General features: G+C 36.3%; 1 protein-coding gene across 1 annotated transcript in view; it reads left to right on the top strand.

Moving 5' to 3' along the window:
- Mnd1 (meiotic nuclear divisions 1) overlaps positions 1 to 21,345 on the top strand; it is a 57,948-nt gene that overhangs the window by 9,861 nt on the left and 26,742 nt on the right. Inside the window, exon 4 of the mRNA XM_076865079.1 lies at positions 2,321 to 2,469. Coding sequence (XP_076721194.1) covers positions 2,321 to 2,469 — 149 coding nt within the window. The remainder of the gene's footprint in view (positions 1 to 2,320; positions 2,470 to 21,345) is intronic.

Raw genomic sequence — 21,345 nt, 5'->3', positions numbered from 1 at the left:
ATAGATGACTGACTCCTTTTCTCCAGGCCTGAGATGAAGCAGAACATCGTTGTGAAAGTGTGTGGTAGAGGAAAGCAGCTGGGCACATGCACCAAGAAGCAGAGAGAGAGATCTCTGTTCAACCAGAACAAAATATATACCCAAAGGCACATCCCCAAGGACTCACGTCCTCTAGCCACACCCTACCTGCCTACAGTTACCACACATTTAATCCCTTTCAGGGATTAATATGCACTGATTAGGTTAATGCTCTCATAATCCAATCATTTCACCTCTAAACTTTCTTGAATTGTCTCACACATGGGTGTGAGTTCTTTTTTATATATTTTTATGTGGTGCTGAGGTTCTAATCCAGTGCCTCATACATTACTACAACTGAGCCACAACCCCAGCCCACACAAGAGCTTTTGAAGAATATCTAGTATCTAAAGCATAACAGAAGCATATACCAACTTATGTTCCCATTAATTTTTTTATTTTTTGCAATGCTGTACCCAGGGCCCTGTACCTGCTAAGCAAGCACTGTATACTGAACCTCACTCTCAACTCTCATTTCTTGAAACAGTTTTCATTTTTTGAATTCTTGGACATTTCAGTTTGTACTGCTTTAAAAATGGGGTTAAGGTTGCATGTTTTGTACATTTGGTATTGAGTTTATATATTTATTAAATCTTTAATTTTGGGGTTTGTTTTTCAGAATCTCCCCCACTTTCTGTGCTGGTAGGAGTGATGGAACCCAGGGGTACTCTACCACTGAGCTACTTCCCCAGTGCTTTTTATATTTTATTTTGAGACGAGTCTGGCTAAGTTACTGAGACTGGCCACTAACATGCAGTTTTTCTTCCTCAGCCTCACAAGTAGTTGGTATTATAGATTTATGCCACTGACCTAGCAAATCTTTAATTTTTTAAATAATTTTGATTATACTGGGGAATCTAAGAAAAATTAAAATGAGAACTAAAATATAGATAAGTTTCTTGGTACAACAAAGTAAGAATTATTGCCTGGTGAGGTGACACACACCTGTAATCCTTGCTACTTGGTAGGCTAAGAAGAGGGTAGCAAGTTTACAAGTATAAGGATGGCCTAGGCAACTTCTTGAGATTCTGTCTCAAAAAAATAAAAAGGGCTAGGAATGTAGCTCAGAGGTAGAGTACTTGCCTGGCAATATGCAAGGCCCTGGGTTCAATCCCCACCACCTCAAAAAAACTAATAAAGTAAGGATTATTAATGGATTTCAGACACTTGTGATATGTGACTTTGTATCTTTACGTGGTATTTTTAAAACTTTTTCTGATCTTTAATCTTAACCTTAACTATAGCACCCAAATATCCTTTATTCCTTAATCTTTCATAATAGTTTTGTTTTAGTTTTCTTAGCAAAGGGTAATACATGTTAATTGTTGGAAGGGGGAAGAAATAAGCAAAAATAAGGAACTAAAAATCATGTGTTACCTATTATCCAAAGATAATCACTGTCAGATTAGTGTTTACGGTCCTTTATTTTTCTATGAAGACATTTTGAAAATATATTCATATCATTAAATATTCTTAAATAGGCTTTTGTAACAAATGATTGCATAGTAATTTTTAAAAATTCAGCTCTTGGACTGGTTTTTAATTTTTGCTATTGAAAACAATGCTTCCATAAAGCTCCTTAAGCATACATCATTATTCTCTGTGGCTAATTTATAAAAGCAAAATTTCTCCATAAAAGATATGCATAAAGCTGAAGTTTTAAATACATACTATCATATTTCTTCACCATGTTGAAAGTATCCGTTTCCTTGAATCCTTTATTTTTTGACATTTTTCATTTGTTAGTCAAGAAAGTATATATCAGTGCTTTATTTTGCATCTCTTCAAGTAGGAGTGGGGTCAAGCCAGGAACAGCGGTGCATGCCTGTAATCCCAACAGCTAAGGAGACTGAGGCAGAAATATCACAAATTCAAAGCCAGCCTTAGCAACTTAGTGACGCTCTAAGCAATTTGGCGAGCCCTATCTCAAAATAAAAAGGGCTGGGGATGTGGATCAGTGGTTAACTGTCCCTGGATTCAATCCCCAGTACCAATAAAAAAGAGAATGGGCTTGAATTTTTTTACATATGTTGGCCATGAATATTTTATATATTCCTATTGATATAATATACTGTTGTTAGATCTTTGTGTTTTTTAAGAGATTTTTATTAACTATTATCTTTATGTTTAATATTTTTCAGATGTTTTCAAATTTTTTTATTTTTTCAGATTTTTCAGTTATTTGTTTTTAATTTTATTAATAGTGTTTCTTAATATAGTCTTTGAAAAATCTTTTTCTTAGCTGCTATGTCAGTAAAAGAAGTCCTTCAAAGCTTAGTTGATGATGGTATGGTTGACTGTGAGAGGATCGGAACTTCTAATTACTATTGGGCTTTTCCAAGTAAAGCTCTTCATGCAAGAAAACGTAAGTTGGAGATTCTGGAATCTCAGGTAAGCTACCAGAATTAAAAATAATGGATTTGAAGCTAGTTTTAACTCTGTGCCTATTATACGCAAGGCCTTGGGTTCAGTCTTCAGCAGTGAAAAATAAATAATAGATTTGCTTTGTAACACAGAGATTTGTCTTAATCCTTTTTCATTAAGTGGTTTCCTTTAAATTTTTGGAATCCATTGTTTGGCTTAATGTATAAAGATAATCAACTTCTCTATTTTACTCCTGAACCATAGGGCTGGTAACCAGGCCTGGTGGTGCTCACCTGTAATCCCAGCTACTTAGGAGGCTGAGGCAAAATGATCACAAGTTTGAAACCAGCCTTAGCAACTGAGCAAGACTCTGTCTCAAAAAATAAAAAAAAAAACTGGTGACGTAGCTTAGTGGTAGAGTACCCTGGGTCCAATCTCTGGTACCACAGAAAGTAAGCAAGCAAACAAAAAATCGCAATAAGGTCAGCAGTAGAGCACTTGCCTATCATATATGAGGTCCTGAGGTCCTCTATTCAATCCCCAGGACTGAAAACAAATAAAACACAATGCAATGACCTTAGAATGTTTTAACTTTCATTTTCCCACATCATGATATTATTTTCTATTATTTTAGTACACAAATAGTTTTTAATATGTTCATAGGTATATATACAATCGCCACTACAATGTTCATCACTTCAAAAAGAAATCCTGGGGCTGGGGTTTAGGCTCAGTGGTACAGCGCTCACCTAGCACGCGTGAGGCCTTGGGTTTGATCCTCAGCACCACATAAAAATAAATGAAATAAAGGCATTGTGTCCAACAACAACTAAAAAATAAATATTAAAAAAAGAAAGAAAGAAAGAAATCCTGGACCTTTAGCTTCAGCCTACCTCTCCCATTCAACCGTAAGCAACCATTAATCTATTTTCTGTCTATAAATTCCTTTCTCTGGACATTTTATATAAATGGAATCATAATGTATAGTCATTCGTAACTGACTTCTTTCTCTAAGATTCATTCATGGTGTAATATGTATCAGTACTCCATTTTTGTTTGTTTGTTTTGTGGTGCTGGGGATTGAACCCAGGGCCTCGTGTATGCGAGGCAAGCACACTCTACCAACTGAGCTATATCCCCAGCCCTCAGTACTCCATTTTTATGGCCAAATAGCACTTCATTATATGGAGATAACCACATTTTGCATTCAAGTCTGTTGGTGGACATCTGGGTTGTTTTTCTACTTTTTGGCTATTCTTAATGATGACACAGCAGTAGCATTGCTAGATCATATGGTAACTCTGTTCAACTGCCAGACTGTTTTCTAAAGCAGCTGTACCATTTTATATTCCCACCATCAGTGTATGAAGGTTCCAGTTTATCAGTATCCTCCCTTCCAAAATTTATTACCTGACTTTTTCATTCTGACTTCCTATTGGGTATGAAGTAGTATCTCATTGTGGTTTTGTTTTTCATTTCCCTGATAATTAAGGATGTTGGACATCTTTTCATGTGCCTCTTGGCCATTTCTGTGTTTTCCCTGGAGAAATATTTATTATTTATTCAGATCCTTGGCTCATATTTTAACTTTTTTTTTTTTTTTTTTTGGTACTGGGATTGAACCCAGGGGCACTCAACCACTGAGCCACATCCCGGCCCTATTTTGTATTTTATTTAGAGATAGGGTCTTAGTGAGTTGCTGAGTGCCTCAGCCTCTTGAGCTGCTGGGATTATAGCTGTGAGCCACCACACCCAGCTATCTTAACTCTTAAACATGATGAAATGTGATGTGGCACTTTTCTGTCCTACTAGGGAATAACATGCCTATTTATCAGTCAGCAATTTTTAAAAGTTATACAATTAGAAACTTTATCCAGAGTATTAATCAGCTTCCATTACTGTATGATATATCTGAGATAACTAACTTAGAAAAGGTTCGTTTGGGCTCATTGTTTAGGAGGTTCCAGTCAATGAGCAATTGGCCCATTGCTTTGGGCCTGTAGTAAAGAACACATCATGGCAAGAGCAGAGAGTGGAGTAAAACCTCTTATATCACAGGTAGGAGAGTAGGAGAGCAAAGAGAAAGAGAAGGACAGATCCCACAGTCCCCTTTGAGGGCATGCCTTCAGTTTCCTAACTTCTGTTCACTAGGCCCCACCTCCTAATAAAGCCACCCTGGGGACCAAGCTTTTAACACAAGGGCTTTAGAGGACATTCAAAATCCAAACTATAACACAGGATAATTTACTTTTAAGTCTTTTCAAGTTCCCATAACTTACATGTTCTGTCCTTCTCTAAATCCAGCATATTGTTTAGGGCTGGCTCCCTGTTTCATAAACATTGTTCTCTTCCTTACTAACAAAGCACCTTTTTGTTGTTTTTGATTGTACTGGGGATTGAACCGAGGGGTACTCTACTACTGAGTATATCCCCAGCCCTTTTTATTTTGAGACAGGATCTTTCTGAGTTGCCCAAGTAGGGTGGAACTTGGTGATCCTCCTGCCTCAGCTTGTATAGTAGCAGGGATTATAGTCATACACCACAGCTCCTAGCTCAAAGCACTTGTTGAGGAAGCCGTGTCCAAAAGATGTTCATCTTCCTAGATTCCCTTGTAGCTAAGTTTTGATAAATGAAATTTAAGTGGAAGAATAGATTTGAATTTCCTGGGAAACTTTCCTTTATCCTTATAAAGGCCAAGCTTCTTCCTTTTTTTTTCCTGTGATATGGTCATATTATGACCAGAGTAACAATCATAAGGCTGAAGAAAATTCCCAAGGAATGGTATATCCTAGATGAAAAGATCTGGGTTCTCTGTGGCACTTTGAAATACTGTATTAGACTTGGACTGCCTTACCTCTATACTTTCTACTTGAGCAAATTAAGTCTTCGTTTAATACAGTATTGGATAAGTATTCTCTTATTTGTGGCTGTATTCTAAATGAATAGTTGCATTGTAGACTTTCTTATAAATATGATTTAGATCTTATATTAGTTATCAGTTGCTGTGTAAAAAAAAAAAAAAAAGAAAAGAAAAGAAAAGAAAAACTGCATACCCCAGAGGGACTTCAAGAAACAAACATTGATGTTGTACCTTTTCTGTATATCTGAAATCCTGGCAAGATTTAGCTGGGTACCTCTGGCTGAAGGTCCTGCCTGAGGCTGTACTGTTGGCTAGGACTGCATTCTCATCTGAGAGAGAATATACTTCTAAGTTAAATCCTGCTGTTACTGCATTTAGTTCTTGCAGGCTTTTGGACTCAGAGTCTCAATTACAGATAGCTTTTGGCCAGAGCCCCCTCTCAGTTGACTACCACGTTGGTTTTTTAATAGGACAGCTAACAACATGGCAGCTGGCTTCCTTTAGAGCCAGTGCATGTGAGAGAGTCCAAGACAGAAGAAACAACAGATTTTTTTTGTATTTCTTTTAATTGTAGATGGACACAATACCATTATTTTACTTATTTATTTTTATATGGTGCTGAGGATCAAACCCAGTGCTGCCTCACATGTGCTAGACAAATATTCTATCACTGTTTTTTTGTATCTTAATCTTGGAAGTGACATCCCATTGTTTTTACCTCATTGTATTCCTTAGAAATAAGTCATTAAATTCAGCCCCTACTTGAGAGATTATATATGGGCACAAATACCAGGAAGCAAGGATCATTTGGGTCATAGCATACTTACCACAGATTTTTAAATTCTTAATTTTTTACATGTATATGTCTCATCTTCTCAATTTGTTTTATTTTAAAAAATGCTTTATTGAGGAATAACTGGCATATAAAAACTGTTCATATTTAACATAATTTGATAAGCTTTGACATACATGTAAGTACATAAAACTATCACAATCAAAAAAATTGAACATAATCATAACATCTGAAAGTTTTTCATTCCCTTTGTATCTTAATTTTTTTTTTAGTTGTAGATGGACACAATACCTTTATTTTGTTTTATTTTTTTAAATATCTTTAAAAAAAAAAAAAACATTTATTTTTTAGGTGTAGATGGACACAACACAATGCCTTTATTTTTATGTGGTGCTGAGGATCGAACCCGGATCCCACCCGTGCTAGGGGAGCACTCTACTGCTGAGCCACAATCCCAGCCCCCCTTTATTTTATTTGTTTATTTTTTTGTGTGGTGCCAGGGATCGAACCCAGTGCCTCATACATGCGAGGCAAGCACTCTACCACTGAGCCACAGCCCTGGCCCTTTTCATGACTTTTTTTTTTTCCCAATATGTTATTCAAGACTTATTCATGTTGCTAATATGTATTCATTCACTTTTATTTCTCAGTGGAATTTCATTGTATGAATATACAACGGTTTATCTATTGATAAACATTTGGGTATTAAGCTATTTTATTAGGTGCATAAACATTTATAATTTTGTCCCCTTGATTTATTTATCCCTTTATCATTATGAAATTACCTTTTTACCTTAGGCCATATTCTTTGTTCTGAAATCTACTGTCTGATTTTTAAGCAGTTGACCTTTGGTGTTGACAGGAAATTGTTTTAGTAACCCAAGGCTACAAAAATCTGCTAAGGGCTGGGGATGTGTGCTCGCCTGGCATGCGTGGGGCGCTGGGTTAGATCCTCAGCACCACATAAAAATGAAATAAAGATGTTGTGTCCACCGAAAACTAAAAAGTAAATATTTAAAAAAAAAAAATCTGCTGATACTTAAGTCTCTTTTATAAAATGGTATAGTGTCTTCATATGACTATACACATTCTTTTGTACACTTTGTCACGTCTAGGTTATTTACAATACATTAATGCAATGTAAATGTTGTTATACATAATGTTGGGACATAAATAGTTGTTATATTCTATTGTTTAGAGAACAGTGAGTAGGATTTTTAAATTCATACATCCCAGATATTGTGGCACATACCTGTAATCCCGGCTGCTTAAAGCCTGAGACAAGAAGATCACAAATTTGAGACCAACCTGGGCAACTTAGCAAGATCCTATCTCAAAATTTAAAAAGGGTTTGGAATATAGCTGAGGGGTAGAGTGCTTATCTAGCAAGTATGAGACCCTGGATTCAACCCCAACTGCTACAATTTAAAAAAAAAAAAAAAAAAAAAAACAGTCTGTCATATTCAGTACTGGTACACATTTTTTTCCCTGAATTTTTCAATCCATGGTTGACTGAATCAATGTTGGTAGAACCCACATGTACAAAGGGCCAACTGTATATGAACTCTTTCTTTTTATTAAGATTAATGTGTGGGCTGGGATTATGGCTCAGTGGCAGAGTGCTTGCCTCACACATATAAGACAGTTCAATCCTCAGCACCACATGAAAATAAATGAATAAAATAAAGATATTATGTTCATCTGTAACTAAAATTTTTTTTAAAAAAAAGATCAACATGGTGTATCTTTTTCTGTTTACCTTTAATCTTTTCTTGTGTTTTCTACTTAAAAAATGTTTCCTATAAGGAACATATAGTTGGGTCTTTGTTATAATCTGATAATTTCTGACTTTTAATTATAGTGTTCAGATCATTTATATTTAATGTGATTATCAATGTAGTAGTTATAGTAAGTCTGCCATCTTATTACAAGTCATTTTTAAGTTATTTGAGGACAAGGATTATATTTACTTTGAACAAATAGTGATTATTTGAGTACTTCACCTTCCTGATATTGACTATTTGTCCCTAAAATTAGGCATAATGAGTTCTTATTGTACTTTTCTTGGTTGACTTCAGTAAGCCAGAGAATTCTTTACCTTTGAGGGAAAAGGCCAAAGAAACCATTTTTATTTTTTCACTTCTGGGTTTACTATAATCTCTATTTAGAAAGTGGGGATACCTGGCAAATCTTAATAAAGCAAGATTATTGTTGTACTCTGAATTTAACTATTTAAAAATTGAACTTGAATGACTAGAGAATAGGGTGTTCTAATTTCTACTGCTCTGTGTTTCTGGGAACATGCTTGTGTAAGTAAGAGGTTGACAACCTAAGCCAAATTTGCAAAAGACATCATGTGAATTAGGAACTGTGATATGCCACTTTCCCCTCTGGGCCTAAGAGTCAGCATCCAGTGACACACCCCTCTTTCCACTCCCACTTACAAGCTAGAGGTCAAAGCTTAATCTGACACACCTATAATTCTTACTTCTGCTTGTAAGTCAGAAGTCAAGTCAGAATCTAACACATAGGCAGTCAAAGATACTGTACCTCCTGTTCTAAGAGCTCAGAAGGAATCATAGTTTTGTTTCTCAACTAACTATAGAATCTTAGAAGTTTTTCTTAAGCTTTTTAAAGCCTCAGTTTCTCAATTTGCAAAAAAGAGGTTATACCTATTTCCAAGGGTTGTAATGAAGATTAAGTGATAAATATGTACCTTTTACATATGGTGGCCACAGATTACAGCTATATCAGTACTCACTGGGGAGTATATACTGTAAACTTACTTATTCAATCAGAATAAATATTTGAGGGTCTAATATGTGCAAATCATTTCAAAAAAGTATTTTTAAAAAAAAAAAGTGGGTGCAGTGACGCACACCTATAATTCCAGCAGCTCGGGAGGCTAAGGTAGGAGGATTGCGGGTTCAAAGCCAGCCTCAGCAACAGTAAGGTGCTGAGCAATTCAGTGAGACCCTGTCTCTAAATAAAATACAAAATAGGGCTGGGGGTGTGGCTCAGTGGTTGAGTGCCCCTGAGTTCAATCCCCAGTACCAAAAAAAAAAAAAAAGTTAAAGTCCATGCTTATAAGAAATAAATTGTGACCTGTGCTGGTGGATGGGTGAATAGAGAGAGAGAATAAGATAGATAGGAAGGAAAGAGTAAAATGAATGGAAAGTAATATATGACAAACTTCCTGATAGAAAAAAGGCTGCAAGTGGCCGGGGGATTTATATAAAGATACAAAGCATTTGGTTGATGTTGAATTGAACCAGATTCCACATTCAAGGTTGCAGTCAAGGATCAGCTTATTCTACATATGCCAAAGGATAATGTTAACTTCCTTTGAGTTTCTTGTTAATTACTTCCAGATTGGGATGGGGGAAGGAGGAATTCTTAATTTCCTTTCTTTCTTTTTTCTCCCATCATTCCTGAACTGTAATGGCTTTGGTTCTGCCAGTGATTCTAATTATGTGCAGGAATGTACTTGTCTCTTGAGAATGGACATTCTTATAGTACATCTGAAAATTAAATCAGGAAACACATATTTTTTCTCCCTTGCCTTTAGATTGTATGTGTTGATCATCATTAAAGAGATTCTAAAAGCCTCATGGTTATAATTTATGTTAAACTTTTCTAAGATAGCAAACAAACCAGCAGCTGTATGGGTTGTGTTAACTTCTATAGATATTTACTGTGTGCCTGCTCTGTACATGCACTGTTGTTAAGTTTTGGGGGCAATATAAATAAAATAGAATATGTGGTCTTTGCTGTCTGTCCTAATTGCTATACAAATTTAGATGATGGCAGGATTTTTATATTTATATACTTAACTACAGGAAACTTCTTTCTTTCCTTTTTTTTTTTTTTTTAGAGAGAGAGAGAATTTTTAACACTTATTTTTTAGTTTTCGGCGGACACAACATCTTTGTTTGTATGTGGTGCTGAGGATCGAACTCTGGGCTGCACGCATGCCAGGAGAGCGCGCTACCGCTTGAGCCACATCCCCAGCCCCCCTTCTTTTTTTTTTTTCTTTTTTTTTTTTGGTACTAGAGATTGAACCCAGGGATACCTTACAACTGAGCTGTACCCCCCAGTTCTTTTGATTTTTATTTTGAGACAGGGTCTTGCTAAGTTACTAAAGCTGGCCTCAAATTTGAGATCCTTCTGCCACGGCCTCCCAAGTCATTGGGATTATAGGCATGCACAACAGCACCCAGCTAAAGATACTTGTTAGAAACTTTTAAGCTGAAAGTTGGGTAGATTTAGATGGATGGAGGAGATCTGTAAAGAGGAATAGAGGGAATATTTATTGAGCACTTAACCAGACACAGTTTTAAGAGCTTTTGCATATTTTACTTCCTTTGATTCATATACCTGCATGATATAGATAGTATTAGTTCCATTTTACATGTGAAAAAATTGAGGCACCAAAAGGCACCAAAGAATAACTTTTTCAAGGTTACAGTATTAGTAAACAGCAAAGCAAGATTCAAATCAAGGCATTCTAACTCTGTGGTTCATGATCATCATAACCAGAGATAAACAAAACTGTAAAGCAAATTATAGTCAGTGGGTAGTTGGTGAATATACAATTTTTTGTTGTATAGTAATAGAAAAATAAAATTGAAAATTAGATTGCGGCCTTGTTATTATGGGATGTGTTAACACTTGGTTGAATTTTTTCTTGTCCACCAAGCAGGGGAGGCTAAACTGTTCTCTGTTAGAATATTTATGGGTGTTTTGCTGAACTAATAGCTTAAAACAATTATAAGCTTTGAAAATAGTGTTGTTACATTCTACTATTAAGTGAAACTTCCCCCCCCCCCTTTTTTTTTTTTGTACTTTTTTTTAGCTGTAGATGGACACAATACCTTTATTTATTTGTTTATTTTTATGTGGTGCTGAGAATTAAATCCAATGCCTCACACGTGCCAGGCAAGCACTGTACCACTGAACCACAATTCCAGCCCCTCCCCCTTCTTTATTTATATGTAATTAATATTTTATTAATTTTGCTGAAAATAATTTGAGATGTAGTGATTTATTTCTGCTGAGCTGAAGTAAGTATTTGGACTGAGTTAAAGAAATAGTTGTTAAACTAGCATTTGTAGGTAACTGTGACACAAATGCATTCCTGAAGCCTTTTCACATAAATTATTGATTTTAGTAATATATGGTTAACTTCAAGAAAAACTTTATGGGGAGATGATAGAAGTGGAAATTCATGTTTTAATTTGCTAGTTCTGAAAATGTAGATACGTTTTCTGAAATGTAAGTATGTTTTGGTATTTGAATGATGGCAGAAACAGCTGTTTTTGCTCAGTAGAAACTAGAACTGACCTGATCCTTGTCTCTAATTTTTATTTTTTTTTTTTAAGGTACTAGATATTGAGCCCAGGGGTACTATAGCACTGAGCTACATCCCCAGCCATTTTTCTTTTTATTTTGAGATAGGATCTTGCTAACTTGCCTATACTGGCCTTGAACTTGTGTTCTTCCTGCCTCAGCCTCTGAGTAGCTGGGATTAAAGATGTGCACCACTGTGCCCAGCTCTCATAAGTCTTTATTGCAGTTTTACTGTGGATTTATATGTAATTCAAACTCTGAAGTGAAGTGGCATTTCTCTATCCTGAAGGATGTGTAGAAATTATTAAAAATCAAGAATGGAATTGAAGTTAATCTTAAAAATAACAATTCATTAATTTAGACAACTTCATTGGTGTGGCAGCAACTATATAGTAGTTTCTAATGCATTTTTGTTTTAAGTTAAAGGTCAGAATTATGAAAATCAAACTTTATTTTTCCTGGTCTTCCATAGTTCTTCATCTAAGTTTTGATTTACAACCCATTTATCACTAGCAGAAGGTAGTTTAGAGGGTAGATTTTCTAGGAGTCAGGGTATTAATAAGCATTACACTAATCTGGATTTTGATATATTAGCTTTAGGAGACACCACATTTTTTGTGTGTGTGTGGTGCTGGGGATTCAACCCAGGGCCTTATGCATGCGAGGCAAGCACTCTACCAACTGAGCAATATCCCTAGCCCCCTAAAAGATATTCTTAGGAAAATTATGAACTGGGTTTTGTTTTTACCAATATTTGGAAATGAGTAAATGGAATTCTTTCAGCTAAAACTGAGTGTAAAAAGTGCAGGTCTACTTTTTTTAATTAATTTTTTTGATTTATATATGACGGGGAATGCATTACAATTCTTATTTACACATATAGAGCACAATTTTCCATATCTCTGGTTGTATACAAAGTATATTTATACCAATTCATGTTTTCATACCTGTACTTTAGATAATAATGTCCATCACATTCCACCATCATTTCTAACCCTATGCCCCCTCCCTTCCCTTCCCACTCCTCTGCCCTATCTAGAGTTCATCTATTCCTCCCATGCTCCCTCTCCCTATCCCACTATGAATCAGCCTCCTTATACCAAAGAAAACATTCGGCCTTTGGTTTTTGGGGATTGGTAACTTCACTTAGCATTATCTTCTCTAACTCCATCCATTTACCTGCAAATGCCATGATTTTTATTCTCTTTTATTGCTGAGTAATATTCTATTGTATAGATATGCCACATTTTTTAATCCATTCATCTATTGAAGGGCATCTAGGTTGGTTTCACAGTTTAGCTATTGTGAATTATGCTGCTTTAAGAAGCCACATTGATGTGGCTGTGTACAGGTCTACTTTTGAGCTGTTAAAAAGCTTAACTTTTTGTGTGTGTGCTTCACAGAGGATTAAATCTAGGGCCTCAAGTGTGCTAGGCAGATGCTCTGCCACTAAGCTACATTCCCAGTCCCTTTAATTTTTTTTTTTTAATAGATTCTTGCTAAGTTATCTAGGCTGGCCTCAGATTTATGATTTTTCTGCCTCAGCTTCCCAGGTAGCTGGGACTACAGGCATGCACCACCATACCCAGTGATAAGTTGAAACATTTTTTAATAAAAATAGATGTTACCTCATTTATTTCAGTCAATGTTTAGTGAATGCTTGCCATAATGGGCACTGTGACTGGTAAGAGGAACACATAAATGAATTGGGTAGCGTCTCAAGTCTGAACAGTCTAGAAAAGAGATACACATATCAACAATTCACTGTGATGTGTGCAGTACTGAAGAATGATGGTTTTTACAAAGGAGGGTGAAAGTCAGTTCTGCTTGAGGGAAGACTTTGCAGAGACATTTTAAGTCATTTCTGCAATTCCCTATGAGAGTTCATAGGGAATTGAAGGTTGAAGGGCATTCTAAGTAAGAATCAGCATATTAAGGCTGTATAGCTTAGGATTTAAAAGAGTTGCCTCTAGAGCCAGCGTCTCGATTGAAATTCAAGGTCTCCCATTTGCTAGAAACCTCTTGTGCCTCTGTTTTTCTTCTGTGCTTCATAGGGTAGCTGTAACAAGTAAATGTTATATTTTGGCTGCTTCTAACAATGACTAATATATGGTAAGTGACTTAGCTTTTATTATTGTGTGCAAGTGTGTATAGAACCACACATAATGTGTGAAAGAATCTTCAGTTGTCTTATGGCTTAATCATGAGTAAGGGATGAATGAACTCTATATAGTTAGATTGGTAGACTAATAATGAAGGACTCCATATATGCAAGTTGAAATTTTTTGGGTGTGAAAGACAAAGACTGATTTTAGAAAGATTGTTCTATTGATAGTATAGAGGGTTATTAGGAGCATGCACCATCATATTGTCCAGGTGGTTGGGGAAAATAAACTGGGGAGATATTTAGGATATAGAATCTATAGTAGTGGGTCGTGTACGGTTTTAGTGCATAAAGTTCAGATTTAAAAATAAGTAATTTTTATCCAGAGATTTCCCTTTGTTTCCTGTCTTTGTGTGGGGGAGGGGGAACATATGGCATCTGTCTATGTACAGTCAGCTGTCCTTATTCCCAGCTTCCACAATCACAGATTCAACCAACTATGACTCAGAAATATTTGAAGGGGGAAAAAAAAATCACATGTGTGCTGAAAATGTACAGACCTTTTTTGTTTTGTTTTTTGTGGTTTTTTTTTGTTGTTGTTGTTGTTGTTTTTAATGTGCTGGGGATGGATCCAGGACCTTGTACATGCTAGACAAGTGCCATAGAACTGAGCTGCATCCCCAGTTCCCAGACCTTTATTTGTACATGCCATTTTTTACTAAACAATGTAGTATAAGAACTATTTATTTATAGCATTTATATTATATAAGATATTATAAGTAATCTAGGGGTGATTTAAAGTACACAAGAGGATTGTACAAGTAACATGCAAATTCACCATTTTGCATAAGGAACTTGTACATCCATAGATTTTGATGTCATCAGGGAGTCCTAAAACAAATCCCCCAGAGATACCCAGGGATGATTATACTCTGAAAAATCAGGTTTAATGAAGCCTAGATGAGGACAATGGTAACTTTTTTTTGAGACAACACATATACACGAGCCTTACATAGCCAGTACAGTTTTTTCAGGCTACAAACTTATGTATGGAAAAATTAAACCTAATTTTAAATTTGAGCCCATTCTACCTGGTAGTTCAAAATATGAGTGTACCAATTTAGAGCAGATCAGTTACTTCAAAGATTGTTTCAATAAAGTGAGGTACACTCAACCAGTTTTAGAGTCTCCCCCTATCCCCACTTGCCTATCTTCTCTTCAGGATAAGTAAGTATTATGTAGGAATGGTTTTGGTAGAGATTAGTTCTGGCTGGCATCCACTGAGATCTACAACATCACACATTAGATCCATAGGTATCTCCAAGCTGGCATCAGCTAAAATGTTGGTGTCCCTGCTTGGTCCTCAGCCTTGCAACTGCACCTTCTCTCTAGGTCTGTGCACACTCCCTCATAGATAGGTGCTCTCTCCCTCCTTCAGTCAGCTCTCCAGACCACTGTAGGTCTGTAGGAATGAGGTGGAGCTGTCTGTCACAGACCCATTGCTCTGGTAACAGGTGCAGGAGTGCTTCCGTATGCAACCTGTGCTGTGTTGTTGTGGGTACTTCATGTGAGGCTGCTGCTTCCCAGAGCTCTAGACAGGAAGTGATGGGTATTCTCTGTACCTGTATCTTGCAGATTTTCTAGGGTCTCTAGTTGCATTTCTCCTCCTATAATTGTAGGTTGGGCAGGGCCCTTATAAGAAACCATCCAGTGTCCATAGTTCTTACTTGCTTCTCAGAATGTCTCCCTCCTGTCCTAACTTCAAATTGTCATCTGAAGAGAACAAAGCAGGACTGATTCAGACAGTTCTTATATTTTTCTGACTTAAACCTAGACTTTGGCATCTGAAACAATAAAAAGAAAAAGAAATCTATTGTTCCTTTTCGGTGCTGTCATTGAAGTTTGTCTGTTCAGTCAGAAGAAAGATCACACTTGCCTTATTCACATATCTAAAGTGTGAATGTCTCAAACCAAGAACTGTATATATTCTAAAGAAAATACAATATACTTTCTTCCCCTAGAATACAACACAAAGCTGGACAGAGTAGTCACTAAACTATTTGAACAAATGAACACATGAGGTCACTGACTAACTTCTAAACCATGTTCTTATGAGCTTCAAAGTTCTATAATTCGTTTTGTAAAGACCTCTTTTTTCTGCAGGTAATGGAATTTCTGATTAGCACTGGTGTAAACAAGTGGAAGTTTATTTTTCTCACATAAAGTTTGGAGATACATGTCTATTGGTGGTGACTCAGTGATAATCACCTTTGTGATTCTCTTGGCCTTTCCATCATGATCACAGGATGACTGCCACAGTTCCTCTTGTTTTATCTGATGCACGAGGAAGGAAAGTTGCCTGGGTGTCTATTTCCCTACCAAAGGACTTTTGCTTAACTCTTACTGACTGAAATTGTCATAATGCCACTTGTAGAGGAAACCGGAAGTGGAAATTAGTGTGAGAAGAAGAGAATTGGAAATAGATTAAATGAGTCAGTCACCTAAAAGTGTTGACCAAGAGGATAATGATAAAAATAGGATATTATCATATGAGATTTGAGAATAACTATAGTACAATCAATCAGATAATAAAGTACCTGATGATTCATTCTCTGTAAATACATGGGGTAACATAGACAGTCTGCTTTATCTTTGGGTTCCTTGCTGTTTGGTTGTAAGATTGATAACACAGCTGTTACGTCATATGCATCAGATAATAATGTCTGTTTTGATTTTCCTTGAAATATGGAACTGTTTGACCAGTTGCCTATTTGTTACAGATAATCCTTTTTTGCTAGTTTTGCTGACAAGTATATCTTCGTTGTTTATACTTGTGTAAATAGTGTCTACAGAGATTGTTCCACTTTTTTAATTGCCATAGTTTCTTATTTCAGAAATTTTGGCTTTGTCATTGAAAAAATTCTTCTTGATTAAATATACCATTTTATTATAATATGCTGTGTCAAAACAATAATCGTAGCTAAGTTTATGCTCTGTAGCTTAAAATATTTTTTTCTTAAAGATTCTTAATTCAAAATTCTTTTGAACATATGTTTATTCATATTTTAAATATATACAAATTTATTGCATTAGTACATGCTTAAAGAGGCAGGGTTCTCATTGGAAAATACGCTTTAGTGTCCACATGACCTGGGTTCAACCAGCCCTATTGTCATTTATTAAATGTCCAATTACTTAGTCTCTTGGGATTTCATTGTCTTTATCTGTAAAATGGCAATAATAAAACCTGCAGTGAGACCATGCGTGTAGTGAATCCTCTGCAGTGCTTGGCTTTCTGGAGGCTTTCCACCAGTGACAGCTGCTATCATAACAGCTAAGTGACTGTTTTTGTAGCAGAGAGAACAGATTGTGTGACTGAGTGCATTTCTAGTTGTTGCTGTTGACATTGTTTTTTAAAACTTGATGGAAGAAAAACAATGTATAAAGAAGAATGTGACTATAAAATTTTTGTTGAAATGTCATCACTTGCTTTTTTAGTTAGGATTGTCAAGGTGGATTCAGTTTGTAAATATGAATCTAGTTTTATAAAAGATACTGCAGCTCTCTCAGTAAAACTATAAAATCAAGCCAGTTTTTCTCAATGGAAATTCTTTCAGTATTTATTTGTTTTTTTATTGTGCTGGAGATTGAACCCAGGGCCTTGTGTATGAGAGGCAAGCACTCTACCAGCTGAGCTATACCCCCAGCCCTTGATCTTATAGGGCATAATCCTTTCTTTTTTTTTTTTTTTTTTTTTTTTTTTGGTACTGGGGATTTAGCCCAGAGGTGCTTTATTACTGAACAACATCCCAACCCTTTTTTCAATATTTTTATTTTGAGACAGGGTCTCACTAAGTTGCTGAGGGCCTTGCTAAATTGCTGAGGCTGGTTTCTCAAACTTTCAATCCTCGTGTCTCAGCCTCCCAAATTGCTGGGATTACAGGTGTGCACTACTGGACTCGGCTTAGTCTCCCCAATTATAAAGAAGGGTTAGTTCATTTGTTGCACTGGACTCTTCATTTTTTCTTCTAGGATTCATGAGATTTCAGCTGTCAACCAGTATAGTCTCAGGTTAAATAAATGTGTTTTTTCTGTTAAAACGTTTTGAAAGCAGAAAGAATAATTCAGTTGTAGACAACCATCCTTGACATACTAGGGGTCCACAGCCTGGCCCCTTTTTGCTATGAACATTCTTCTCATCTCTATGGCTTCCGTTTATATACTCTTGGATTCCCCGCTCTTTACTTCCTGCCTGTACCTCTGGGCTGAGCTCTACACCAAGTTTCCGCTACCTACCATACAACTCTCCCTAGACAATTTGTTCAAAACTCAGTTCTTTTTTTTTTTTTTTTTTAATATTTATTTTTTTAGTTTTCGGCGGACAAAACATCTTTGTTTGTATGTGGTGCTGAGGATCGAACCCGGGCCGCACGCATGCCAGGAGAGCGCGCTACCGCTTGAGCCACATCTCCAGCCCCTAAAACTCAATTCTTTACCCAAAAGTGTTCCTCTTTGTCTTTTAGATTCTGAAGCCATTGTCTACTTAGTCATCCAAACCTGAAACCTGGTAGTTACCTTGGATTTTGCTCTTTCTTTTCACCATATCCATTTGATACCAAATATTGGTTGACTGAATCCTGATGACTCTCAAATCTCTCTCTTCCTCTCCATCCCCACTGCTACTGTCTTGGCTTAGACTCTCATTATCTCCCGCCCAGAATTTTGAATTAAGTGTTTTCACTAGTCTCTTCACTTTCCCCCATCTGCTATAATAGTTATCTTCAATGCCTTGGATTGTTTCCCAATTCTAAATAATAAAGTTCAGATTCCTCAGACTGGCTTTAAGGCCCTCTGTAATCTATCTCCTGCCACTGGTCAGCCTGAGAACCCACTGTTGCCCCTTCTCTAACCCTGCACACCACTCATGCCAAGTTGTTTACAGCTTCCTGAATGCCATTCACTTTATATCTTTGTGTCTTTATGTGCTGTGCCTTGCTTGTGCTTTTTACTTGTCTAACTAGCAAACTCCAACCTGTCCATTAGCTGAAACATGTATCCATTATGAACCACCTTAAAAGTCTTCTCTTCTGGGAAGATTTTCATCCCTTTCTCCTGAGCAAAGTCTAATACTTCTTTATGCTATGACTATCTTACATGTATTTCTTTTATAGAGTGATATCTTCATGTGTCTTATATCTTGACAGATGTTCTTAGAGGGCAGGGATTATATCTTAATCATTTTCATCCCCAGCATGGAATCCAGTACTAAAACACATTGGGACATAGAGAGACATGATAAATGGTGAATGAATACATAAATCAATATACAATGGCCTGGTTTTAGTTTCAACTATTGTGTATTTATTCTAGGAGCCTTATTCCCTGTCCAGTTTCTTTTCCTCACAATCCTCAATGTACAATACTGAAGATAATTTCTAATAACTATTCATAATTATAATAATCTTAAACATTTTTTAGAAATCAGCCTCCAAAATACATACTACAGGAAAATTAAGTATATGTTAAACTCCATCATTTCCTTTTCTACCACGTTACCTAAATTAATTTTGCTGGACCCTAGCTTAGCATTACCCAAAATCTGTGGCAAAATACATAATAGGTATTATTTAAAAGGAAGTTCTGTAATCAAAGGAATTTGGAGCACCCTAGGTTAACAAAAATAAACTAGTTTAAGTATTCTGTGGCTTTAACATGCTAGGATGCATCGTGAATCTTATTTGACCCATGCTATGAGGGATTGATATTTCATAGAAAACACTGCCTGAGTTTATGTGTTTACTATAGCAAATAAGACTACGTATTTACTGTCTTAGACTGCCTTCTTCTCCCCAGAGCGGGTATATATTCTATGTTGATACCTAAATAGTCTCACCAATTGGCAATCATTTCCCAAAATGTCAACTTTCCCTTTCCTGATTAAATACACCTATGTCAAATCTCTCAAAGAACCTAACCTATATTCCTTATCCCTAACAATTCCCTCCTTATCAGGCCCATAGGTGTAGTAGTCAGCTTTCTAGTAGTGTATGTGTAGGGGCTGCTTTATAGATCAGACATTTATTTGTTCTCTTTATCCATTTAGCTTACTTCAGATTTGTATCTCTTACATGAATTAGCAAGCAAGAACTTTTCAAGGCATAAAAACTACATATTTTCCTAATATTTTAAAATATAGGCATTTGCATTTCTCTGTAATAAATTTGAAAGTTCACCATGGATCAAAAAAAAAAAAAGTTGCCTACTAAAACTGCTATTTGTGTGTGTGTGTGTGTGTGTGTATGTATGTGTGTGTTACTAGAGATTGAACCCGGGGCCTTGTGCATGTTAACCAAGCACTCTACCACTGAACTACAGCCTAGCCCTTTTTTAAATTTTTTATTTTGAAGACCCAGACTTGGTAGCAATTGCTTGTAATCCCAGTGAATCAGGAGGCTGTGGCAGGAGCAATTTAGCGAAGCCCTAAACAGCTTAGTAAGACCCTGTCTCAAAATGAAGGGCTGGGGATGTGGCCCAGTGGTTAAGTGCCCCTGGGTACTATCCCTACTATCAATTTTTTTTTTTTTTTTTTAATTCTGAGACAGGTTCTCCCTAACCTTCCCAGGCTGGCCTTACTTATGATCCTTCTTCCTCAAACCTCCTGAGAAGCTAGGATTATAGGTGTTCACCACTGAGACCCAGCCTGGTGACATTTTATTTTTTTTTATATACATGAATCAGGATGCTTTTACAGCACACACACACACACACACACACACACCCCACACACAAAGTATATCCTAATTGGCTTAAATAATAGGGAATTCATTATCTGATATAACAAGTTTGGAGGAAGGCTTTATCAAGATTGGTTAATCCCATATGTCTAGACTGACTTCTCTGATGTTTTTTAGCTTTCCTTTTGTGGATATAAGTAGTTATTGCTGCTACTCTTTGACAGTGTCCAAAGCAGAAAAAAGACATTTTATACATCTCTCTCTTTATCCAGGAGGAAAATCCTAGAATGCCTTCTTTCCCAAGTAGGGAAGACTTCCCTTATGTCTCACTGGCTAGGTATGAGTTACATGCTTACACTGAAAGGATCTAAGCCAACAAAATTCATGCTCTGGGAAGCGACCTATTCTTTCAGAGCACATTGCCACTCTAATCTGAAAAAAAAATTGGAACTCTGTAAAGAAAGTCTTTGGAGGGGAAACTAATAGGATCTGCCAAATTATATCTATTTGCATTTTAAAATTAGACCTTTAAGTCCCAGGTACTTAGGAGGCTGAGAAAGGAAAGTCACTTGAGACCGGCCCAAGCAACAAAGAGAGATTTTGTCCCCTTTACCACCATCATTCCAAAATGTCATGCCCTTTAAATTGAATGCTTTTATTACTTCTCTCTTGGTTGGAGTGACACAAAGATTGGAGTTAAGAGAGAAAAACATATAAACTATTTTTATTGGCAAGTAATTTTAAATAGCAAAAAGTTAAAGTAGTTAATGTTACAGCTTTTGACACTTTTGTGAATTTTGTGATAAGAACTTTAAGATGTCAGAAAATTTTTTGTAAATTTTTTTTTAGTTGTAGATGGACACAATATTTTATTTATTTATTTTTATGTGGTGCAGACGATCGAACCTAGCATGTATGAGGCAAGTGCCCTACCACTGAGCCACAACTCCAGCCCCAGAAATTTATTTTTTTATATTTGTTTTGTTCTTATAGAAGATAGCTTAGGCTAACTTTCCACTTAGAAATTATTCTTTGCTATTGGAGCTTTGTGGTGGGTAAGGTT

This window comes from Callospermophilus lateralis, chromosome 8 (assembly GCF_048772815.1).
Source record: "Callospermophilus lateralis isolate mCalLat2 chromosome 8, mCalLat2.hap1, whole genome shotgun sequence".
NCBI classification, from domain to species: domain Eukaryota; kingdom Metazoa; phylum Chordata; class Mammalia; order Rodentia; family Sciuridae; genus Callospermophilus; species Callospermophilus lateralis.
The sequence above is the reverse complement of the archived record's forward strand: the minus strand, read 5'-3'. Positions and strand labels throughout refer to the sequence as shown.